Here is a 25,722-nt window from a genome sequence, read left to right as displayed (position 1 = left end):
ATTGCAACCGTAACGATATTTATTTACACATTATTAATGTTGTTTCACAGTTCCTCAAGAAAATGTTGATGGATCGCCAAAACTCCATGTCGTCTCTGTTCGCAATGGGCAACGAGGTCGCCGCCGGTTGCGACAGCGCCGAAAGAAAAGTTATAGAAAAACAACTAAAGGGCCTGATGCAGAGATTCGATGGGTTGACGCAAGGAGCACAACAGAGGATGCTTGATTTGGAACAAGCCATGAAGGTGGCAAAACTGTTCCAAGAACAATTGCAACCTCTAGTGGAATGGTTGGGAGTGACGGAACGCAAGCTGAAAACCCTGGAGCTGGTGCCGACTGATGAGGAAAAGATCCAGCAGAAGATCCGAGAGCACAAGGTAATTTGTCTCTTCAGATGTACTGATTGTAAAACTTTGTTATTATATTTTGTATCCTCACACAAGAGACACGTTTTGACAACCTCATACAAATCTATCCGATGCAATTACACAGTAGCCCCTATCATCATAACAGTTTTGAGAGTTAACAGCTCTCGACCTATTATGAACTGCCTTCATAACTTAGCCAAAAGGTAGTGGTATTATTGCTACTCATTTTAGTCAATAGTCAGAGAGTGTCACCCAATCAAGATGATTTTGATCGTCATATTGTTACCATCGAAATAGTTGTTGTTTGAGTTAATGGTATTTTTGCTGCAACTGTACATTTTAGCCAATAGTCATAGAATGTCAGCCAACCAATCGATCGTCACGCAATAGATATCACATTACTGTGCTAAAGGAGCTGGAGTTGCTAAATGTCAAATAAATACTTTGCAGAATCAATCCCATGCTCAATTCTTCTGTCGTGGATCTACCTTTCTGGATTGTACACCTATTTAATAAAGTTTTTTATATTAGCTGCTCCATGATGACGTGCTAACGAAGCAACCTCCGTTCAAACAACTGACGGAGACCGCGTCTCAACTCATGAGCCTGGTGGGAGACGATGAGGCCACCACTCTTGCCGACCGTCTTCAAGCCGCCACTGACAGGTAAACTGAAACTGAAAAAATCTTTACTTTTAATCTGGGAAGCCGATTTTCTTAAACGTTTAGTAAAATTCAAATGTAAATAAATGTCACATTATATTTGGAAGTTAGGGTAATGCAAGAAATAAAAAGCTTGTTTATTTTATTTATTTTATATTTGGAAGTAATCCCTACCTAGTGCGCCAATAGATACAAGGGTACGCAAAGCGACTTACATAGTCAGTGGATGAGTTTTCTTACAATTTTTGTGGGAAACCACATTTGTGAGATCATTATGGAGAACTGTCTGGCAGGCAGGTCTCCTGATGACGTTTTCCTTCACCGTTAAAGCAAGTGGTATTCTGAAGTCAGAGTTGCGTGCCAGGGCTGGAACCTAAACCCCACTAATAGAAGGCCGACTTCTAGAACTCTAGAAGACTATCACTACTAATATGTATGTGGTGATGACACACTATCTTTAGCCTTATAAGTGTTTCATGTTTAGTTTTCCTAATCATTGGAATTAATTTGAATTTTCCTCTAGATACCAAGCACTAGTAGACCACAGTCTAAACATCGGTGAGCTTCTTGACAACTCGCGCAAGGGTCTGCGTCACTTGGTGTTGACGTATCAAGACCTGTCCGCCTGGATGGACGGCATGGAACAATACTTGGCCAAGAGGAAGATCTTACCCGTCCATATGGAGAAGTTGCTAAGACAAATGGATGAACTAGCTGTAAGTATCTCTAGGGTCAGATGACTATAAAACTCTTTAGCATATTATAGAAGTGTTTGGGCAAAAAATTGAGATATCATTGACGTCTTGTTAAAATACCTATTCGTCTGTTCTAGATGATGTGGTGAGGTAAGCACAGAAAAGAAAAAATTAAAGTTAACCTTGCTACTGAGTTTTGTCGAATGGTCTGATCCGAATCTGGCAAAAATATGATCTGAAATAGTCATATTACTAATCAACGGATTAGTAATATGACTTTATGGAGGAATAGCCTTTAATGGATTCAATTTACTTGACGTCGAGTCTTAATAATGCTTATAGGTTAAAATATGTATGTACTTAGGATTACAGAATTTATATTATCTATTACCCAACAGGAAAAAACCGAAGAGATCGCCTCCAAACAAGAAGCTGTAGACAGTACAGTGGAGTCTGGCCTTGAACTAATGAAACACATCTCGGGAGACGAGGCGTTGCAACTGAAAGACAAACTAGACGCGTTGCAAAGGAGATTCAACGAGCTCACGTCACGAGGTGCAGACTTGCTGAGGATTGCCTCTGAAACTCTGCCGTTAGTGCAGCAGCTATACAACAGTCATTCAAAGTGAGTATACTTTTGATATTAAGGCACATTAGAAACTGATACCCTATATGAGTTTAATTAAATGCCCTTCCTTCTAACTGTACTGCTCTCGCCTGCAGCTGTAAATAATTAACTGTATCTCAGGCTCTATTGAACCAATTTTGATCATTCTTAGCGTAGTAAGTATGCATATGCATATCTGTTTCGAAATGAAAAAATTCCATTCTGTGAGAACCTTCTCCTTTTTGTAAGTCGGCTATTTTCAATAATAAGTCGGAAATATTTAGGTCTCATTAAATTCATTCCGCATTCCGCATTGCCGCATTCTAGCCTGAAATGTTATTATTATAGGTTAACAGAATGGATGTCGAGCGCCGAAACGTGTCTACAGTCCGTGGAACCGCGCGAGGAGGACATCTTGAGACTAGAGGCGGAGTTGCAGGAGTTCCGGCCTCTGCTGGATAACATTAACCAAGTGGGACCACAGCTGTGCCAGGTTAGATATCATCTGCCACTTTCTCCTACGTCTCTTAGCCTTACCTAGCATTTAACTGGTTAGCTTATTATCTTGAACCGATTGACAGGCTACAAGCTTTTACTGTTAGTAATGGCTTACTGGTACTCTGATTTTCGCTACGTTGTTTTAAGAGGCCAATCGATTGATATATTGTAGGATTATAACAGCTAGACTAGAGCTTATATCGTTGTCTTTTTACTGTATTGTAATTATATTATTACATCATATATCATAGATCAGATATAGGTTCCACTAGATCAACATTGCTTAATCAGAGCAAGCAACGGATATATTGTGCGATCTTATGATCTAGACGACCGTACTTTCATTATTTTTCTTTTCCTAAAGTAACTAAAATATAATATTAGTATATAGGTTCTCAATTTTTCAAAATTGTACTTACAAATTTTATTCCCTCCAGACATCTCCGGGAGAGGGCGCGACGCACGTGGAAGGAATAATAACGCGCGACAACCGCCGCTTCGACACCATTGCCGAACAAGTACAACGCAAGGCTGAACGATTGCTGCTAAGCAAGAAGGTAAACTCATTTTTATTATGGCTGGTAGAAGGATGTTTCAGGGTTCCAAGGCTTGATTACGAACCCCCTTTAATTCCAATCCTTTGAATAAAAACAATGACTCCAAGTTTATTAACCAAAGGTGAATGCGATGTACAGATTCTTGGTAACAATGTCTCTCTCTTTGCATTGTATTCATCATTGCATAGTGATAGGGGTTTTCATGAGATAATAATGTGGTGGGTTTCCAGATCCGCTTTCGATTCCCAGATTCCGATTCCTTCCGCATACAACTCGACCAAGATACAAAAGATTTCAACTCATATTTTTTTAGAGTTATTAATTATATTAGACGTAGGTACTAGGGATAATAGTTGGGACTAAACGGCTCGATGTGCTCTCTGAGGCACAGATGACCAGAAAAGGCCAAATCGGATCTCCAAAGTCGATCACTCGTCCAGATACCGACTTGGATTAACTTTGCTTAACAATCGCAATCGATTCATATGCGTTATCACAATGAGGCCAAACATCCCTCAATGTAACAATGTCATCAAGTTACAATTTGTCCACAGCGTTCGCTGGAAGTAGTCGGTGATATGGAAGAACTAGTGGAATGGCTCAGAGCGGTGGATGCTCAGCTCCGCGCAGCTGAGCCGCCCGGGTGCGAAGCCTCCGTGCTCCGCGCTCAGCTCTCTGAGCAACGGCCGCTTAGTGACGACGTCGCGGCTCAGCGAGTGCGCGCCAGAGATTTGCTCAGCCAAGCCAAGAAGGTATACCTAACTGAATTTCTTTGTTGAATTGTATTCAATTTTTTAATTTTGACTATTAGGTTCGGTTTGTTGTGATTGCTTTAGTTCTTTTTCAACTTTATTGAATATATACCATTGAATACCATACTATATATACCATTGAATTTCAAACAATTTCCACTGCACACAATGTGAAGTCTTATTCGCACACTGGCAAAATGAGGCATCTAAGTTTGTTTTTTTATTATTTAAGTGTTAACGTTTTCTTAATGCGATCTAGCATACGAAGTTTTCCCTACTGAAACCATGAACACATTTCTAGGTCCTCCGCGAATGCCAATCTTCCGAAGAGGCGGCAGTGATTCGTGAGAGAAGCGAGGAGTTGAAAGAGATGATGGAAGAGGTTGGGCAACTGAGTGCAGCGCGGCTAGCGGCCTTAGAACAAGCTCTGCCATTGGCTGAGCACTTTGCTGATACGCACAATGGGTAAGACTTCCATATTTTTTATCGTACTAGATAGAATAAACAATAAAAAATGTTGAATAAACTAGGTCTTTTCAAAAAGTGTCTTTAGTTTGTAGCCATCCGAGAATGATCTATGTCCACTCTTTAGACAATCCAGGATAAATTAGATAAGATTTTTTTTACAATAAAACATAGCTTTTTCCTTGTCATACAGACTGTCCGCATGGCTGGACGAGATGGAGAAGGCAGTAAGCGCTTTGGCGTTACCGGCTCTACGGCCAGATCATATCGCGCAACAACAAGATAAGAACGAGGTAATTTTTTTTTCAAGCATCAATCATATCTTTTTCCCACTGCTGATCAAAGTATTTCTATTCTTCTTCTTATTTTGTTTAATGGCTTTTTGAAAGTATTTCTCTTTCTATTAAATTTAGAAATGGCGCTAACCTTTTTATTTATAGTAACTCTAAGAGTTATACTAACATACACATATAGTCACACATACTAACATACACATTAAAGTTCAAATACTTTTTCCTGTAGATGCTGCAACAATCTATCGCCGGTCACAAGCCGCTCGTAGACAAGCTAATAAAGACCGGAGAAGCACTTTCCAAACTGTGCGGTGAAGAGGATGCCGCCAAAGTGCAGGACATTGTGGAAAACGACTGCGACAGATACAACGCGCTCCGAGCCGAGCTCAGACAAAGACAGCAAGAGCTCGAACAGGTAATGGACATTGATTTTTTTTTTTGATTTCTTCATTTTGCGTTGGCATTATAACCTATAGTGAGTGAGTGTCAGCCAAACAGGCGCTTATAATCATCACACTAGCTGTTATACTACGGCTGTAGATCTTAAGAAATTCTATATTTATATATTGTTGAGTAAAAAAAGGTTGATTCACATGTTATAACATAGTACGTTTGCGCTCAAGTTTCAATTCTACACAGGCACTGCAAGAGTCGTCCGTATTTGCGGAGAGGTTAGAAGGCATGGTACGTGCGCTCTCTGGAGCCGCGGATCAGTTACAACGCGCCGAACCTGTCTCCGCGCATCCACATAAGATAGAGTGAGTACAAGTTCTAAATACAACGGTTCTAGTTCGATTACAATTGAACTCTATTCTAACTGAAACCTCCAAAAGTATCTGCCATCTCTTTCATTATCTTCTTTGCGGATTAGGATGGCACTTAATCGACTCAAGTGATTTACATACCTACTACATATTCATATATTATTCGAAATTTCACGGCTCCGTACGAAGCGATTCTCCTCTTCATTTCTACTTTGGGACTAACAAAACTTAAACATCTTGTCAACAGAGACCAAATTGAAGAAAATAACGCTCTAATCGAAGACTTAGACAAGAGGCAGGAAGCGTACCGCGCGGTCCAACGTGCTGCCAGCGATGTGATGGCGAAGGCCAACAAGAGTGACCCGGCTGTAAGGGACATTCGCAACAAACTGGACAAGCTTAACAAGTAAATAAATATATTACTATACTGTGTTTTCAGCTTCTGTAAATTGTGTAATGTATCGACTATAATGTTAAAATAATTAATCATCAGCCATGTGAAACATAAAAACAAAAGCCTTTGATTTTGTTGGTCGTGAAATTCTAAGATTAGTTGAGACTTGGGAGTGTGAAAAGGGCACGAACTTTCGTGAAAGTTGTTTTTATTAATATTATTTTATTTATTGGAATCATGTCCATTATGCATATTCCTCATATAGGCGTTGGCCAAGGTTCAACTGTTGGTTCTATTTTGTATCTTATGAAGAGTTTGCATACAGTTTCAGTAGGTTCATATTTATCGTCATCGCCTTAAACGAGATATTTATCACTCATTGAAATTTATGTGATTAGCATTTGCCTGCGACTTTGTTCGAATGGATTCTATGGGATTTCTTTTCTTTCAATTTGGGTCAATAATTGTTAACTAATTCTACGCAAAAGTCATGTGAATCCGTTGCTGCGTAAAAGAAAAATAGTCCAAAAAAGTTCCAAGGAATTTATTCCCGATTCCAAATTTAGGACGTTGTGTTTTAAAATGTTATTTCTGTTGAAAGCTTTAGAAGTAACATCCATATTTTTCCAGGCTATGGGCCGAAGTGCAAAAGGCGTCCAGCGATCGCGGGCAATCGCTCGACAGCGCGTTGGAAGTGGCGCGGAAGTTCTGGCAGCAGCTGGAGACGGTGATGGCTGCGCTGAGCGAGCTGGCCGACGCGTTGGCCGCACAGCCGCCGCCCGCCGCGCAGCCTTCCGCCATACAGGCGCAGCAAGTCGCACTGCAGGAGATTCGACACGAAATCGACCACACCAAGCCTGAGGTAAACACTTTCTCTACGAAATATAGGTACGTGCGCGCTGCGGCTGTGCTATAGTATCAATAATAATTTTTTGGCCGGCTGCGGTATGCCTGGTGGAGTCTTTATATACTTACGTATTATTTCAAACGATCCCTAACTTTTTATAACCAGGTGGAGAAAGCACGCAAAACGGGTTCAACTCTGATGTCAATATGCGGTGAACCAGAAAAGCCTGAAGTCAAGAAGCACATGGAAGATCTCGACAGCGCTTGGGATAACATCACAGCGCTCTACGCGAGGAGAGAGGAAAACCTCATCGATGCCATGGAGAAAGCCATGGAGTTCCATGACACACTACAGGTAATACAGTAACACAGTTTTAATAGATATGTATTTCCATTTTAGTATTTTTGTTTCAAACTTTGTTGTTATTATTCTGCTTGATTTCTAAAATTGGCCGAAGAATTTCAAATTGGCCAAAGATTCGGTGTGGTTTTTCCGAGTTGATAGTTCTTTAATACAATAAGAAATCTGGCTGTAATTGTATATCAAAAGAATTTTTTGGTATGGGTGTCCACTGTCTGTACCAAAAATTTGTTGGTATACTGCGTAATTTATATAAAGGAAATCAATCGGCAAATACATCCAAAATATGTCTGATGCGGCGCGTTCTTGATCTGCACTTTTCTTAATGTGAGTTTCCTTAGTAACACTTTTATTTGCCCTTCTAGAATCTTCTACAGTTCCTCGACAAAGCCGAGGAGAAGTTCTCTCGTATGGGTCCTCTGGGCTCCGACATCGACGCAGTCAAACGCCAGATCTCGCAACTGGCGGCCTTCAAGCAGGAGGTCGATCCGCATATGGTGAAGGTTGAAGCTCTCAATAGGTAAGACATAGCCAGAATTCAAAATTCAAATTAGTTTAGTTCAATTAGACTTTTTCAAGTACTTTTGAATCGACAAGAGCATCTACCACTGGTTCGGAATGCCTACGTCATAATATGTCTACATGTCTACATCAAATATACCTATATCTACGTCAGTAACACTTAATACTTTCTCTAAGAATTACCGAAAAAAAGATAGCTTTTTGTAGAGATCTATTTGGGATTACAAAAAATAATTTTTACACATATGGATTTTTTAAAGTTAAGGTACTTACCATTAATTTCGGATGGTGACGGATAATACATTAACTATCATTCATATGGAGCCTTAAAGTAATAAAGATTCAATTGACCTTTATAGAAGCATATTATAGCTATTAGAGGAAACAATACCCTTTTTGCCTTCACTTGTAATCATCCCTCAATAAATGGATACTTTTTCAAATATATATTAATTTATTTAGAAAGTGTTTCACCCTGTTGATAAACTGCTTTATCCATGTCACTTAGTAATGTCACTAATTCTCCGTATTAATCATGTTTTTCTATGCCCCTCCCTGCGCCGTCCTGATGAGCAGAAGTTTGACGAGGCAAGGATAATAATACACATTTTGAGTGTGCTTTTGTTCGTTTGTCGTTAAATATAGTGTTGTCTATTTCTATCTATGTACAGGCAGAAACCAATTTTAAACCAAAAAAAAAAATATTTTCTGACTGTACATAGTTTCTTTAAATCATAGACATAAACGTAGTATGTCCAATGTGGGAATTCTTATTAGTTGCTTACCTTTTCTTTGTCTTGTGTCAATGTAAGCTTGTCTTTTTATTAACTCTAATATAAATCGCGTTAAAAATAACACTGAAATCAAGTTAACCTTTTTATAATAATAATTAATAACCCCTCAAATCGCATGTCGTCGTGTTTAGTAACGAATTTTATATTTTATAACCTTGAAACTGTTTTTGGCTAATACCCTCTCGAATGCTAAAAGACGTGGTTGTTTGGTATCCTGCTAACTTCATTACGTTATTTATTCAGATCGGGCTCACCTGGTCCTGTGACCCGCCCTTCTATACCGCTCACGATATTTTAACTGCCTTCTAAGATCTTAAAAGGCAGATAAAAGATAAAGTTTTGCGCGATTGAAGGAGAGGCGTCTGTTATTTTTTAGACTGCAGTGCTGTGCGAGCTGAATTGTACTTTATTGCGTCATAACAAGAGTCTCTATTTCTTTAATACGTAGGTTTACGGAGTGAACATTCTTTATCAACGTTATTAGATTTTTGAGTGAAGTCAGTAAGAGGTATAAAGCCGTGTCTCTTAGCATTTGAATAGGGTAATATACTTCCTGAGCTTGGCTTCCAGTATCGTGTTGTTTATAAAATATTTGTTTGAAACAATAGTCGTAATGTCACTTGTGGTTGCTAGGCAAGCGGCAGAGCTCACGGAACGCACGTCGTCGGAGCAAGCGGCGGCGATCAAGCAGCCGCTGAGCGAAGTGAACGCGCGCTGGGCGGCGTTGCTGCGCGGCATGGTGGAGCGGCAGCAGCAGTTGGAGCGGGCGCTGTTGAGGCTTGGACAGCTGCAGCATGCGTTGAGAGACACCCTCGCCTGGATCAAACACACCAGCGACACACTCGATACGCTTACACCGGTAAGTGCCACGTAATAAACGTAATAGCAGTAGTGCAATTGAATGGTGAGAAATTCTGTTAAAAAAGCTGAAAGTTTATAATTTTAAAAGCTAAATCCCTCAGTAAGTAAAAAAATGACGTAAAAAAGCGACACTGCACTCGTCAATTTACCCTTACAACGTGAATGCAAACTTTCGCTCAATTGGCTTGTTTAGCCCTGCTCAGCTCTATCGTGTGTGGACAAGCGGGTGCTCTGGTAGTAATAAGTTATTAAACAGTTTGTTTGTATGGGACGTCGGAGATGTAGCTGAACTAAGCTCGTGATCCCTGACACAGGTGGCTGGAGATCCTCAAATCCTGGAGGTGGAGCTGGCGAAGCTCAAAGTGCTAGTCAACGACATCGCGGCGCACCAGGCCAGCGTCGACACGCTGAACGAGGCCGGCGCGCAAATCGTGCAGCAGGGTACGGGTATGTCATGCCACGCAGTGCTTCTTCATTACTACATTACTTCCTATTTTATCATTTACGATGCCTATGGGGTAACCGTCTCTACATAGGAAGCTGGTTTGCGGTCTTACCAGTCTATGGCCACTCTTTCAGATGACTGTATGCTCAGCCAATCAACTGACATCAGTAAAAGAAGTTAAAACTGAAAGAAGTGTAAACATATTCTGTCGTGGTAATCGAAACGGCATGCTGGCATAAAGAAAGTATTAAAATAACAGCATTAGCAGCCTGTGCTATGCATATAGGTACTATACATTTATTTTGGTCATAAGTTACCTGTAGTGCCTAGAATTATCGATTTTTCGGAATCTACCGACTGAAATCATTGTCGGGATTCTTACAGTGATACTAACTTAGAAAACTGACGAAGTACTGGTTGACTAACAACAAATCATCCCAGAATTTCTACCGATATAAGAATAAACAGATAACTCTGTTTAAAATAGCAGTATTAGTTCTGTTATTTTTAACTAAATAAGCTACTGAGAAACCGTTTTTATAATTGGCATTAAAATTATTATCACTCGACTAAAAACCATTATGTAAGCACTAATGCTTAAAGCTTTTTATGTGTGATCACTGTGATGTCCCATAGACCATCGACCATCTTCATAAAAAAAGCAGTAACCAATGTTTCAAAACGCCTTCCTTCGACTACATATTCGCAACGTTTTTGTAAAATCATAATTCTTGTTTGGCAATGGTGTATAATATTACCTAAACATGAAGCAAGATATTGCGTCTATGTTACTCCATTGCACTTTAAATCATTTTTATATCCAAACTAGTTGATGCGCGTGACTTCGGCTGCGTGAATTTAGGTTTTAAAAATCCCGTGGGAACTCTTATTTTCCGGGATAAAAAGTACATGTTTTGTACTATGTATGTCTACAGGTCTTTAACTATTTCCATGCAAAAAACGCGCTGATCCGTTGCTGCGTTGCGGTTTGATTGAAGGACAAAACAATAAAGAAACCCACGTACAAACACACTTTCGCATTCATAATATTGGTAGTAATTCTTCGATATACCTAAACCATGTTTATATGAGGATAAATCCATCGTTTCCCAAAAAAAAACATTATTTTAACCTCTCGTAAATCATACGAAATATTCTCTACAGTACATGCTATAATATTTATTTCAAAATCAGGCTCCGACGAAGCAGGAGAAACGGCAGAGAAATTGGCTACACTGAACAGAAAGTGGCGGGAATTACAACAAAAGGCCAGAGACCGACAGGCTGAATTAGAAGATGCCTTGCGAGAGGCTCAAAGGTATGCAAATATATTTTGTTGTTAACAATCTCTGAACTAATTTAGAGAGTGTTGCGCCATCCCGAAAAGTTTTGAACCTATATTTACCTATCCTACTATCAAGTCATTATTATTTATTTATTCGCCAAACAGGAGGAATTATACTGTATACATAACCACCCATATTTTTCCATAGTACCTACTAACAAAGTTGGTTTAAAAAATAAGACGTTATCGTAGTGGTACCGTGAGTTGTTTGTGTTGAATGTGACGCGTCATACTAATAAATTAAACCCATAACTCGTTGGAGTTTCGTTATGAAAAAAGCTCATAGAATATGTTTGTCGACAGCTTCAACGCTGAGATCGGTGATCTACTGTCTTGGTTATCGGAAGTGGACAGTGTGATCGCAGCATCCAAGCCAGTGGGCGGTCTGCCTGAGACGGCAACTGAACAACTTGAGAGATTTATGGTAAGTCATTTATTCTTCTTTTTTATTGTCAGTGACATTGAACGAGTCGATCTAACACATTTTAAATAGAATCAATCCAGTTTGAATGCGTCCACTGATTTACATTGTGGGCATATTTTGAAAGCTCACCACATAGCTCAACGAGACCACTTTCTCGAAGTTATTGGGTCCAGTAGACAGGAGACTATTCCAAATGGAACAGGTTTATTTTTTAACTTGTACGTGGGATATTGTGGCTAATTCTGTTGCACACAATCTCTAAACTTAATTAACAGGTCTAAATGTAGTGCTATTCTTTTTCAAAAAGAGCATTATTGAAGAGATAGCAATAAATAGACCAGAAATATTAGTTCTATTTAAAGATTGTGTACAGCAGCATTATCCACGTATACACAGTTCTTCAGGAAAGAAGAGCTCTGTGAGTCGATTCCCGCACGGTATGAAAGATCTAAACACACAGACATCCCCTTCTCTGTCGTAACACTCTTTTTACCTGCAACCAATTTATTATTTTATTTTTGTGGATCATTATAGTAAGAATTTGGAATTCCATTTATATTACCTACTGTACTACCCAAATTTTTGCAAAATCATTAATTGATCAATCGCGTGGTAAATATTAACAGGAGGTATACAACGAGATCGAAGCGAACAGACCAAAGGTGGAAGCCGTCCTGCAGCAAGGTCAGGAATACATCAAGAGACAAGAGAAGCCCAACCCTACCTCGCAACTACATCTCAACTTGAGGAACTTGAAATCCCGATGGGACAACGTTACATCCAGGTAACATTTCAAGCATTACGATATCACTTCATCTATAATTTAATATTATAGCAATCAGTTTAAAACTGAATGTTTCTATTCAAGGGCATCTGACAAGAAGATTAAATTGGAAATAGCTCTAAAAGAAGCTACGGAGTTCCACGATGCGCTGCAAGCCTTCGTTGACTGGCTCACTACCGCCGAGAAAACTCTTACCAACGCCAAACCTGTCTCTAGGGTTATGGAAACTTTGCTCAGTAAGTACAAAACTTTATGAACACTGATAAATAATGTGGCAAACTCTGTTATACATAATCTCTTAAATAAAATGACTGTAATACTCTAAATGTATTGCTATCCTTTTCATAATGCTCCTACCGGAAAAAAGATACCAGTAGATTTAGATCTGTCTTAAAATCTAATTTAGAAATTGTGTATTTACAACAACATTTAGTTAATGCTGAATAGTCAAAAGTGCAATGTCAGGTACAGACAGATTTATCTTTTTCTAATCTTGTACACACCTGCATTTTTTTGTAGCGCAAAGAATTTTGGTGCAAAACTAAATCCCTTATTGATGCCAAGAATTTTCAACATTCTATATCTCTACAACATTCATATAGAACTACCTACATCATGAAAAGATGGCTAGGACAGCTTTTCCAATAAAACTTCATCTTAACAGCTCAAGTCGAAGAACACAAGGCATTCCAAAAGGAAGTCTCCACACACCGCGAAACTATGCTCCAACTGGACAAGAAGGGAACCCACCTCAAGTACTTCAGCCAGAAGCAGGATGTCATCCTCATTAAGAACTTGCTGGTATCCGTACAACACCGCTGGGAACGCGTGGTTTCCAAGGCAGCTGAAAGAACTAGAGCTTTAGACCATGGACTCAAGGAGGCCAAGGAGTTCAACGATATGTGGTAAGCGTCACGTGAGCTTTGTTTTTTTCATTCTTCCTTTTTCATTTCTTTCACTTTTTTCATTCTTTTCTTTTTACGCTTATGAATTTTTGATACAAATAAAAATAATTATCGTGCTACCACCTCTGATAATGGTAGAGTGAGGTGGACATTGGAACTTTCTGATGGCATAATATGGCATGACAATCGAGTTTGTCATTTGTTGTTTTCATTTATTGAATTTTTAATACACTTGGTGATTAGTACATTAACAAGCTTTAAGTTCAAAAAGCTTTTTTATACTGAACTTATTTTAATTCAGGAACAACTTGATGAACTGGTTGGGAGAGACTGAGAAGCAGCTGGACCAACTCAATTCGGAAGCGACAGTCAACGATCCTGAAAAGATCAAACTGAGGTAATAATCTCTATCAGTTTAACGTAATTTTTTTTTGTTACTAGAGATTAAAGATGTTGAAATTTACTGAAATAATTTCCACTTCTTGCAACTTAGAATGGGTTTTTGTAGGACCCAATAAATAAAAAAACACCTTTTTTCTAGGTTAAACAAACACCGAGAGTTCCAAAAAGCTCTCGCAGCCAAGCAGCCAGTTTACGACCAGACCAGCAAAGTCGGCAAGCAACTGAAGGATAAGGCTCCGAAAACCGATGAGCCAGTTATTCGCAACATGCTCACTGATCTCAAAACCAAGTGGACAACCGTTTGCTCTAAGGCTGTTGACAGGTAAGATGTCCTAAGTATTACTCAAAGTCATAGTCAAAAAGATTGTCAAACAGTGATGTTGTGGTGATAATTAATTTTACGTTAACTTGAAACTAAAGCTACGAGGGTAAAGGTTACTATAGATCGATTTCTCAGTGTTGGCACGTACAATACATTCACTCTTTAAGCTTGTGTAGAACCTATGAATAAGCGCAAGTGTCATGAATAGTCTCTGTATCCCTCTCGCACGCGTGACGCGGGCAGCTCATGAGCGTGACAAAAAAACATTGTTTTGTTTACGAAATACAGCGTGATTTTTGATTTTTAAACCCATCCATCAGCTGATAATAATTTTATTCTGAAGTTAAAATAAAGAGGTTTCTGAATGAAATTAATTGGATCTCTCAAAACTTATGCTTGTACAAGCATTAAAATGACTCCTATTATCTCGGGAAATCAAAAGTCCCCTCGGGATTTTTAAAATATAAATTCCACGCGGCCCAAGTTGCGGGCATCTAGCTTACCGTATATTTTAAAATATTTCGTCGTGGTTTAGTTGACCAACCGAATATTTTTTCCCATAGACAACGCAAGCTAGAAGAGGCCCTACTTTACTCCGGGCAATTTAAGGACGCAATGTCCGCTCTCCTCGACTGGCTCAAGAAGCAAGAGAAACAGCTTTCCACTGACTCTCCTGTGCACGGAGACTTGGACACCGTCATGGCACTTATCGAACAACATAAGGTATAGAAAAACTTCTAAATATACAGTATCCAGCAGGAAAGATTACAAATGAAAAAAGATAATGGTTTCGTAGAGTATTGTCTCTGATATTGTGACCGACAAAACATCACAAAGGTGTGACAGAGACGACGCTCTACGAAGCTGGTAATCTTTTCTGCCGGTAAACCACTGCTTCCCGATTTTCTATGAATGACATTGTCTTATTGTGTTGAAATTTTTGGACCATAACTTTATTTGTTTCAGCAATTTGAGGAGGACCTTCACTCTCGGGAACAACAAATGCAATCTGTATTGAAGACCGGCAGGGATCTGGAAGCCACGGTAAGAAAGAATTAATAAAAGATGATTTAAATACGATCAAGACAACCCTAAACCAAGGGAAATACAGCCAAACAATTAAGTGATTGCGCTTTTTACAAGAACTTTGGCATAGTTCAAATACTATATTTTTTTACGTGTGCGTCTATAAAATTGACCATTACAAAACTATAGGTACGATTAAAACAAACTATAAATTTAAACAGGTGCCGCCTGAAGATTCCGTCCAAATCAAGAAACAGTGCAGCGAGTTGAAGCAAGCGTGGGACACGGTACAGAGCCTTAGCGAGAAGAAGGCGCACAGACTAGAAGTGGCCTTGAAAGAGGTAACAACTAAAAATCTAGTCCATTGAGATCTTCCCTTTTGATGTATCTAAGTTTTTATAAAGTCCCCGAACTCTATGAGGCATACATATTGAATAATCAACTTGTCAAATAGCCGCCTCAGTTTGTCATAGGTACAAAATTTTACGATAAAAATTGTCGCTTTTGTACGCACCCCATGTACATTGCCGTATGATGCGTCGAGCCGGCTATTTGACCAAATGGTCATTTGCCGCCCGCGTCCACCTAGATCTCGCACTCGGACTCTTAATTAAAAAGCTTTTGCTTATAAAATAAGAATGAAAGATATCTTTATAAGAAAGAAAAGGTTCCTACAACTGACGGGTTTCGTTTATTACGTGTAACCCTCAACCACTGCCTTTTTCCATCACCAGGCGGAACGTCTCCACAAATCGGTGAACATGCTACTGGAATGGCTCTCGGACGCGGAAACCAAACTGCGGTTCTCTGGACAACTGCCCGAAGGCGAACAGGAGACACAGCAACAGTTGCGCGACCACGAGCGATTCGCGCGCGAGCTCACCGAGAAACAGAAGGACAAGGACGACACCATCGCGCTCGCTCACTCCATCCTCGGCAAAGCGCATCCCGATGCAGTCACAGTCATCAAGCACTGGATCACAATCATACAGAGTCGGTGGGATGAGGTTAGTACAAAAAAAACTTTAAAATATGTATTGCAAGATGCAAATGCAATCCCTAAAGTGACTGCTCATTCCGTTTAGAAACTATTCCATCCTTTACTAAATAAATACATTCTATAGGTTTGTTTTTTATACTTTCAAAATTCAAATACTGTAGGTATTGGTATTGGATTTGGAATTTTGGCATCAATATTGCTCTTGGCTTAAATATTTAATTTGGATTTCTTGTGCGTAATAATTTCGTTTGCATCATAATTACAGTAACCTTGCAATTTTCTATCAAAACAAAGATTTGGAAGATTAAGAGCTATAAATCGTCTTATCAAAATGTTGATTTCGCGTTCTCTATCAATCAGCTGACGACTTTAATCATTTATAACATTAATCTTTACGATTAATTCGTTTTCTCTAAACCGCAGTGCGTAGTTTAGAATTGAGTTGTATGGAGCATTATGTAACTTGTTAAAATTCGTAACATTTATCTGCATAAATGAGCACAAGTACAAGTACCCGAAACAAGCCGTCAAAGTTCACAATATCCGTGTTCCCCTACGTACGGATATTTAGCAAAGTTTCTCCGGGACAGGTATGAAATTAAGAATCAATCTGTCATATACAGTATAACGAATTGAAATGGACTACTTGGTCAATTTGTCCAGCAGAATCGGCTGTTGCGGTTAAGTTCCCGTACCGAATCCTATTTATTATAATTTTACGAGTATGTGTATTTTGGTAGCCTACATGACAGTATTCGAAAGTTATAAAAATGAAAGTTCTTGTTTTGTATAACACATTTCAAAGGTTTCATACAATTTTTGTCTGTTCAGGTATGGCAATGGGCGATGCAACGTGGAGGCAAGCTGGAAACGCACTTACAGAGTCTGAAAGATCTGGACCTTGTTCTGGAGGAGCTACTGCAGTGGCTCACCGGCCTCGAGACCACACTTATTTGTAAGTTGATGTACTTCGCCAAAATCTATCGAAGTTTGTAGTGCCGACGTAGGTGGTCCGACGCTGGGTTGAGACTTGTGGAATGAAATGAATTTATTTATTTGCCTGTGTCACTTATGATATGTCAAGACTCGATCACCGCGTCAGTTCGGAAAGCAGATATTAAAAGTTATATAATTTCGATATTCTTTCTTCTAGCGCTGGAAGCGGAATCTTTGCCGGAATCGATCGAGCTTTTAGAAGGACTCATAGAAGACCACAAGGACCTAATGGAGCATACGCAAAAACGACAGAACGAGGTCGACCGTGTCTGTAAAGCTTACCAGGTACATATCGCTATTCGCTGCTACAGAATGTATAAGATTGCAATTATTGTGTACTATCTACAGTCTACACTAACAAGATGCGTCTGTCGGTTCTGTTATCTTTTGTACGACGAAATTGCTGAGTCGAACGTGAATTTTTTTAACTCAATGATAGCATTCATGTGTATGTAAGCTTTTAATGTAAGATATTATTTTGTATATGAAAGCAAAAAATTTATGCGTTTGTCAACGTGTGAAATAAACGAATAGATTGTGGGTACGCAACGTGTCTAGAATTTGAAAAAAATAAATTAATAAAAGCCTGACCAGAAATATAAAAAACTTGCTTTGGGGGTGCCGCTAGTATACGAGTATGGTCTATGGGCGCTAAATATGGTATTTCTTATATAAATAGTTCCACGGGTTTTCCGCAATATGGTGAGGTATTTTATTTTTCTGGTAAGGCTTTAATTAAAATAACATGTTATTTTCTTAGGTTAAGAGTCAAAGCCAGGGCCGCGAATCAACACCGCGCAAGGTTTCAGCCAAAACCGCAACTAAAGGAACACCGAGGTATGTAACATGCACAATTTTGACTCTTGCTCTTGTACTACCCCTACTACCTTGACCTACTGAATAGATATGAAATTCAGCGAATATACAAACAGGAAATACACGTAGGTACAAGAAAATAAAATAAATACCTAGTTCAATTCTTGATTAGGTGGATAGTACAGGAGCAGGAAGTTTTTGACTGTAGAAAGTTAGTGTATAGTTGTGTTTTCTTTAAATTGTTTATAATGTGTAGTTTTTCATTATCATTGATTTATTTTTGTCTCATTTGCAGAAATGTTGCTATTAAAATAATTATTAAGTACATTATGTTAGAAATAAAAATTGACTTCGACTTGACATTTATTTAAATCTGTTATAAATGTCTTTAGGTTGAAAGAAAAATCAGAGAGAGATACTATTTGGTGTCTTATGGAATTTCTATAGCAGTAAAAGAGAAGAATTACTTTTACATTATATAATTATACTACACTACTCAATGCTTTTAATTATAGTATTCGCGCCTATAATGTCTAATAAATTTCGCGTCGAAGTTAATTCAATGTCACATTTTTGTTTTATTCTATTCACACTGCTACAAATCTCCACGCTGTCATTTCACCGCTAAGTCTTTCACCGTTTTTCATTTCGTTGTTATTTTCTTTCACTCGGCGCCATCTTGTGACGTCATTGCATGGTGTGAATGTTGCAATCAGCCGTGGCTCGCAGCACGACCTTCATAGGGAGAGATCGGTGTCGCCTGATTATTATGGCAGTAGACGATTCAGGTTTGTTTTTTTATTTTATTTATTTATTCCATTACTCGCTCGTTTCATTCTACTTCAATATTATTTGAACATTTATAAATTCATTTTGAGTATAGATTGTACTAGCTATACTCACATGTTTAGTCGATGTAAGCCCGACTAGTTTTGAAACCCATCAACTAAATACGTGAGTACAGCTGGTACATTCTATACTTAAAATGTAAATAACTCACGATAGTTTAAACATTTATGGATTCCTTCTTTCGTGTACATAAAATTTATGTTATGTTTAAAGTAATACCATTGAAAAAAAGTTAAAGTACAGTAGCAGGTAGGAAAAAATAGACATCGAACTTTAGAGGGAGATATTCGGCAGTTTTTGTTTTTTTGAACATTGTCTCTGCCGTTAACTGACAAGTCAGCGACAAAATGTCACAAAGGTATGAATGTTAGGTTGAAATCTATAGAGCGCACTTTGACTCTGCTCAGACTTAAGTTTCAGTTAAAATGAGACAGATCTATGCCATTGGTATAACGTTCTCTCGTTTTAACAATGTCTTAAGTCCGAACAAAAGTCAAAGTCAAAATCATTTATTCAAAGTAGATACAATTGTACACTTTTTGACGGTCGAAATTATTAAATTGGTGATTGATAATTAATTATGTAACTTAAAACTAAAGCTACGAGGGTTCCAAACGCGCCCAAGCTACGAGGGTTCCAAACGCGTCAAAGTCAAAATGCGCTCTATAGATCTCAGCCTTAGAGACGCTGCTCTACGAAGCCGAAGCTGCCAATTGTTTCTTTGTAAAGTGCGATGTGTTATCTTTCCTGTCGGTTACTGTATGCATATTTTTTATATTTTGTTCATTTTACATCGAGGCTTATTCGCTCGAAAGAGAAAATCGATTATTGATATAGCGATTTCGCTTAAAAAAGAACGAACGATACCGAGTGTTATTTTTGAACGCTTGACCATTTAAAACTAGGGCATTATTTTTACCCGTGCGAAAAAGCCTCAAAGTTGATCGCTCATTACTAGCGGAGCAGCTATCAATTTATTTTCTTTAATAAATGAAATACGTCTTGATGAGTCATTCATTCTTTGGTTATGCTGTATAGTGCGATCAGCTTTAATATACTACTATCACATTAAAAAAGCTTGTTAAATGTTAATTAATCACTGCTGTAACCCGAGAAAGACGTATCTTAGTAGATATCGATAGCACTGTATAAGCAATTACGTAATTAACCCATTATAGCCTGAATTATTTTAAGGTCTCAGAATTGAGTTTTTCATTGATATGTTGTTATTATGGACCCTATTAGTCAGATCTAATCATCAGAATTTTGGTGCAAGTCTTACTTCTGGAAATAACCATGGATGCTGCATGGCACCGCTAGGCTCCTACCGTGTCTTTTCAAATGTCTCATAAATTTCTTATAACTGATTGTTACCAAAATGTTCTACCACAATTTGATAAGAATTATTAAGGTATTAGCTCTTGTATAGTTCAAGGTCCAAAATTGATTAAAAGATCCAATATATTACATGAACATTTACATATATTTCCATAAAATTACATATTATTTGTAGGAAGCTTGTACGTTGCAGGGTGCACAGAGCCCCACGATGCATTTATTGCACTGTAATCTAGTCTGACTGACAATACTGTTACCCACACTTGCGACATGACTCGCTGGGTACCAATAAATGATTTTTGCTGTCATAACATATGCTGTCAGACCCGATTGCCAGTATTTTTTAGATGTTTTTGCTTGGTGTTTGAAGCTGATAGACAGCCACCACGTCGTGGCGTATTTTCTAACTGAAATAGGTATGAACAGATGTAGAGCCTAGCACCACTTCACATCTAGCATTGAGTTGCCGACCAGTGGGATTATTTATGAAACTACCCTCATCTTTGTCAGATGGGATTATAGGGTCTGGAGCTTCAATTTATAGCAATTGAGGCTTGAGTTCATGGTCTTCTTCTAGTATAGCAAGTGCCTCATGTAATGTACAATCTCCAATGACACAAAAAAGCCATTACATAAGGAATAACCAAAGAAAAACCATAAATTAGATTTTTAGTATACATAATAAAAAGACAACATAATGACCTAGCGGTGCCGTATGGCATCCATATCTTTTAACATGCTATAATCCAAACAATAAAACAAAATACGACAGTTTTATGATATGAACAAGTCAATGCAAGGTTTGGCATCAAGTGTAAAGGCATAAAAGTATTACATTACTCAAAATAAAAAAATTATGATCCCCTTACTGGAATGTTGCATCCATTATTGGCAGCAATTTCACATCACTGATTTACAGGTGCTCGTGCAGGTCACAAAAAGCTTAAGGGACAAAACAAAGTAAATGGAGTAATGGCTATGTCCCTCTAGCATGGCATTGACAACAAACCACTTGACTTCACCTCTTATTACAAGGACAGGGCCCGACAATTTAAACATACGAAATTGGGTGCCATATGGCACCGCTAGGCTATAATGGGTTAACTATGCGTGAAGATAAGACACGTATTTCTTTGGGTTTAATATGATGACAATACTAGCTTCATCTCGCTCTAACATGTGTAAATGTGGCTTTCTGTCTCGTTCATGTCACGCTTGGCGACGGCAGGTCCAGGATTCATAGTCGAAGTAGAAGAGGAAGGTTTGATGTGGTTTTTATTCTAGGATTGTTTATGGATTGTTTTTGTTACTCTTTTGGCTTGTAGAAAACAGTAATTAATTGCAGAAAATGTTCTTAAAAATTTCTTTAGCTATTTGGTTTTAGCTTATACTTACTATAGTATAAGTTTAGGTATATTATACTGTAGGTAGGTAAATATATACCTATCAATCTTGTAGGTTTATACCTATGTATTTATGAGTTTTGCATGGCTTTCAGTGAACTAGCTTATTTATTATTATAATCTTATTATATTAGTCATTTATTTTATCCCCAAAACTATTTAACTGTATAATTTTAAGTTCAAATCATATACCTAATAAATACAGTGTTTTTTTTTTTTATAACAGTGAAAATTAATTTAATTTTACTTTAGGTAGTAAATCTTTGTGTCGAAATTCTGGACTTATTAATTTTATCAATCAAAAATACTGTCTCTAACTGTTTACAAGCTACATTTAACCTTATAATAAAATCTCATCAAACTTTTTAAGTCTTATATAAATGCTATACTTATTATGATTACAATGGTCACTACCTACTGTCATATCTGTACATAATTTCTGGGTGTTGGTCTAACTACACAGTAGGTACACACTGCTGCAAACTACTAACAAGCAACAACTTCGACTGGGTTTGTACTTAGCTTTTAATAAAATCAAATTCATTATAATTTTCAAGCTCGTCAGAATTCTTTAAGATTGTATTCTCTTTGAAATTATTGGAGTACAAACTTGAAAATAAATTGAATGAACATCAAAGCACTGAATGTAAGTTTTTTGGAGTAAATGAACTCACTGAAGTAGGCATTGGTGAGTCAGTTTATGACTTGCCAATATGTATCATAATTCGACTATTCCATAAAAAGGCATCATTCTAATTTTGAATGCATAAAAGGCCAGAGAGACAAATCAAGGAAAAATTCGAGCGCAGAATCTCTCGCAACAAAATTCTCCTCGGTGTTTTGTCAGCGCATATTTATTAACCCCCGACCCAAAAAGAGGGGTGTTATAAGTTTGACGTCTGTATCTGTGTATCTGTCTGTGGCATCGTAGCGCCTAAACGAATGAACCGATTTTAATTTAGTTTTTTTTGTTTGAAAGGTGGCTTGATCGAGAGTGTTCTTAGCTATCATCTAAAAAAATCGGTTCAGCCGTTTGAAAGTTATCAGCTTTTTTCTAGTTACTGTAACCTTCACTTGTCGGGGGTATTATAAATTTTTAATTTACACTTGTTAACCCATCTCTTGTAAATCATTGTTTACAATTAAGGGGCATTCCGCGAGCGATATTTCACGCGTGATTTTTCGCTAGTTTGGTCCCTGACATAAAAATATGCGATCAGGTAAATTACACTTCAAGTGCCAAGTTTGTTTACATAAAAAACTGAAACTCAAGGCTCAGGTACGATACACAGAAGTGACGAGTGGTGGAGTACTGGCCATACTCCATAGTGGCGTGGATTGTGGACACAATGTCTCCTCCATAAATTTCTATAGGTACCTACAGATCACCGCCATCAGATGTTTTATTTCACAATGTCCATGTGACTGTTTGTGTTAATGCATGACTCTCGCGGTTTACGTTACGCACAAAAATACGTTAACACTTATCGGTGTCGCTCACTATTACAACCAAGACTAATAAAGCAGACTTCATGAAATAGAACCACTGCACAGGCTTAGAGATGTGTGTCCGTGGCCACCTCTCGCCACTTCTAAGTACTCTAATGATACCGTGTCTCAGACATCAGTTCTCTAACGGCACTCAGCAACTAACAGCAAGCCTCCGCACTACTAACAAGGTATGGGTGTGTGCGTTTGTAAGTCCTTGTGTTTATATTGATGTGTGCTCCACTCCAGTCGACTCAGTCCGGGCCGAGATTCTCCGGACCGCAACCTACCGCATTACGGACCCCGATTCCCGCCTAGAGGAAGGTAAGGACATGACATCGCTAACATTTTCTTACATTTCAGTGTTTTCTGTCCACCCGCTCTTTAATAGACTGACATAGCCGTAACATAAAATTCAGTTTACATTTGCTATAATTTAAAGTTTTAACTGGTCCATATTTGTCGTAGATTATGCTTACTATAAAAAAATGTAAAAACTGTGTTTATAGACATACATCTGTCTCATTACCGGACACTTAATTATTAAAGAAAACTTAATATTAGGGAAGTTCTAATGTTAGGTATTACAAGACAGGGCTGATTACTGTTAGATTTTTATTTATTTGGCTTTTTCGTCTTTGACAAAGAATGTTGATGTGATATTTTGTATGGGTTTTCTACATTGTACAGCATGGAGTAGTTTTTATATCGAAAATATATATTATTTTGCATTATAGAAACATAATATTGAGTTATTCAAATATACTTTTCTAGCGTATTTTGAGTCATTTAAATATTAATAATGAAATTATAATTATTATTGTAACCTTAAAACTAAGCTTAGGTACCTATATAAGTACCTACTTAATATCAGTATTTATGGAATCAAAGAAAACATTTAATTTTACAATGTTATATTTTTATATGATGACGTCTTTTTGATTTATAACATGCTGAAAACTCACTATTTGTATACAGCAAAGGAGCGGAACCGGAGTTCAGGTCGCCACGCGTGAAACAACTGTGGGACAAATGGCGTACAGTGTGGCTCCTAGCGTGGGAGAGACAGAGACGGCTGCACGAGCGTCTCGCTCATTTGAAGGAACTGCAACGCGTCTCCAACTTCAGCTGGGATGATTGGAGAAAGCGGGTATGAAAAATTCAACTTCATTTTCTGTAGCTAATGGTGCCTACTTAGTAGTGTACAAAATCTCTAAACTAGAGGAAAGAGATAGGTTTAAAGGATTCCTTCAAGTGGTTTATCAAATCATGAGTTTTATAACGAACGAACAACAGGCGCTATCATAGTGCAATCAAAAAGAGTTCAAATAATCAAGAGGTAGAAAAATAGCATATTTTTTGTTCTTGTCAAATCAATTTGTTCTATTACAGCTCAAAATTTGATAGGTAATCACCCGTAATCGAATACAAAATAAGCTAATTAATACTAAAATTATTAGCTCAAATTCCAAATCTAGTCTAAAGTTTACCTAGTAAATCTATAAAAATTTGATTTATGAACTTTGCCCCCAGTTCCTGAAGTTCATGAACCACAAGAAGTCCCGTCTGACGGACCTCTTCCGCAAGATGGACAAAGACAACAACGGTTTCATAGCACGCAATGAGTTCATCGATGGAATTATTAACACCAGTGAGTATGAATTTCGTTTAAGATAGCTCTCTATTCTCTAGCAGTAGATCCAAGAAATGTTTCACATGGGAGTCAAAGATAGAAATAAACTTATAAGAAACTAATACTAAGCCCACTTTCTTGGCTCCTTTAATAAAATCCACGGCCACTAAGCAGTTCAGTAAAACTCAAAAATATATAATACTTAATATTAAATTGAGTATGGCTCCTAGAGGTGACAGTTGTCACAAGTTGACCAATCACTACGCCCTCGCGCACGTCATCACACCCTTCCCGCACCGCTCCACTACCGCACGAACCTACTCAGTTATGCAACTAACGGCCAAAATTAATGCTCAATCTATCTTTAACTTGTCGATAAGTTACTTAGCAACGCTGTTATTTGTCAAGAAGACTTGACGAATAACAACATTGCTAAGTAACTTATCGACAGATTACAGAATACAGATAGATTGACTTTAATTTTGGCTGTAAGGCATTTTGAACTAGTGGTAGATAGATGCATTTGACGATTCAAAAATACTTGTAAAAGTATAATTGATTAAGAAATATTTTTATTTAATTATATTATTTATGCACTATCCTGTTAATTAGATGACCCAAGCAGGCAGATTAATGAGTTTGGAAAATTAATTAGGCCTTTGCATGGCCCTGCTATATTATAAATTAGTGATATTCAATAAGTACCTCTTTTACAGAATTCGACACATCCCGGCTGGAAATGGGTGCAGTGGCAGACTTGTTCGACAGAAACGGTAGTGGCCTTATAGATTGGGAAGAGTTTATCGCTGCGCTCAGGCCCGACTGGGTGGGTTCTTTTTGTTTCTTGTTAAATAAACCAAAGTCTATTTTAATTCATACTTCCCATCGATAGGTGTATACTTCCAAAATACACTGTTTCATAGATTGTAAGTAAGACGAATTAGTCCAGCCCTTTATTTCAGTCGGCTATTTGTAACCACCTTGAGAGTACCAAATACTGATAAGGATTTTAATGCATAAGAGCTTGTATACTGTCAAGTGAATGTTTTTGACTATGTGTAAAGACTGAGAGATAATGAATAGAGAGTGCACCTGCTCACATACTTA

At 38.0% G+C, this 25,722-nt stretch overlaps 1 protein-coding gene across 12 annotated transcripts in view; it reads left to right on the top strand.

Moving 5' to 3' along the window:
- Positions 1-25,722, top strand: part of LOC123865645 (dystonin) — a 168,551-nt gene that overhangs the window by 129,651 nt on the left and 13,178 nt on the right. For 2 of the 12 annotated variants that reach the window (XM_045906812.1, XM_045906822.1), the window contains 38 exons: positions 51-377; positions 900-1,033; positions 1,554-1,746; positions 2,124-2,350; positions 2,681-2,825; positions 3,268-3,387; positions 3,942-4,139; positions 4,441-4,604; positions 4,798-4,897; positions 5,127-5,312; positions 5,537-5,655; positions 5,909-6,067; positions 6,686-6,917; positions 7,068-7,256; positions 7,628-7,782; positions 8,361-8,372; positions 9,212-9,437; positions 9,754-9,880; positions 11,079-11,202; positions 11,533-11,653; positions 12,280-12,437; positions 12,522-12,673; positions 13,102-13,342; positions 13,644-13,739; positions 13,884-14,066; positions 14,630-14,789; positions 15,033-15,110; positions 15,314-15,433; positions 15,827-16,099; positions 16,924-17,047; positions 17,246-17,373; positions 17,849-17,925; positions 18,621-18,692; positions 21,320-21,352; positions 23,232-23,306; positions 23,961-24,132; positions 24,516-24,633; positions 25,332-25,441. In XM_045906812.1, coding sequence (XP_045762768.1) covers positions 51-377; positions 900-1,033; positions 1,554-1,746; positions 2,124-2,350; positions 2,681-2,825; positions 3,268-3,387; positions 3,942-4,139; positions 4,441-4,604; positions 4,798-4,897; positions 5,127-5,312; positions 5,537-5,655; positions 5,909-6,067; positions 6,686-6,917; positions 7,068-7,256; positions 7,628-7,782; positions 8,361-8,372; positions 9,212-9,437; positions 9,754-9,880; positions 11,079-11,202; positions 11,533-11,653; positions 12,280-12,437; positions 12,522-12,673; positions 13,102-13,342; positions 13,644-13,739; positions 13,884-14,066; positions 14,630-14,789; positions 15,033-15,110; positions 15,314-15,433; positions 15,827-16,099; positions 16,924-17,047; positions 17,246-17,373; positions 17,849-17,925; positions 18,621-18,692; positions 21,320-21,352; positions 23,232-23,306; positions 23,961-24,132; positions 24,516-24,633; positions 25,332-25,441 — 5,628 coding nt within the window. Of the gene's footprint in view, positions 1-50; positions 378-899; positions 1,034-1,553; positions 1,747-2,123; positions 2,351-2,680; positions 2,826-3,267; positions 3,388-3,941; positions 4,140-4,440; positions 4,605-4,797; positions 4,898-5,126; positions 5,313-5,536; positions 5,656-5,908; positions 6,068-6,685; positions 6,918-7,067; positions 7,257-7,627; positions 7,783-8,360; positions 8,373-9,211; positions 9,438-9,753; positions 9,887-11,078; positions 11,203-11,532; positions 11,654-12,279; positions 12,438-12,521; positions 12,674-13,101; positions 13,343-13,643; positions 13,740-13,883; positions 14,067-14,629; positions 14,790-15,032; positions 15,111-15,313; positions 15,434-15,826; positions 16,100-16,923; positions 17,048-17,245; positions 17,383-17,848; positions 17,926-18,620; positions 18,693-21,319; positions 21,353-23,231; positions 23,307-23,960; positions 24,133-24,515; positions 24,634-25,331; positions 25,442-25,722 lie in introns of all 12 variants that reach the window. The other 10 variants (XM_045906811.1, XM_045906820.1, XM_045906821.1 and 7 more) reach the window with 8 other exon arrangements.

The sequence above is a fragment of the Maniola jurtina genome, chromosome 5 (genome assembly GCF_905333055.1).
Source record: "Maniola jurtina chromosome 5, ilManJurt1.1, whole genome shotgun sequence".
Lineage (NCBI taxonomy): Eukaryota > Metazoa > Arthropoda > Insecta > Lepidoptera > Nymphalidae > Maniola > Maniola jurtina.
This window is presented reverse-complemented; position numbering and strand designations above follow the sequence as displayed.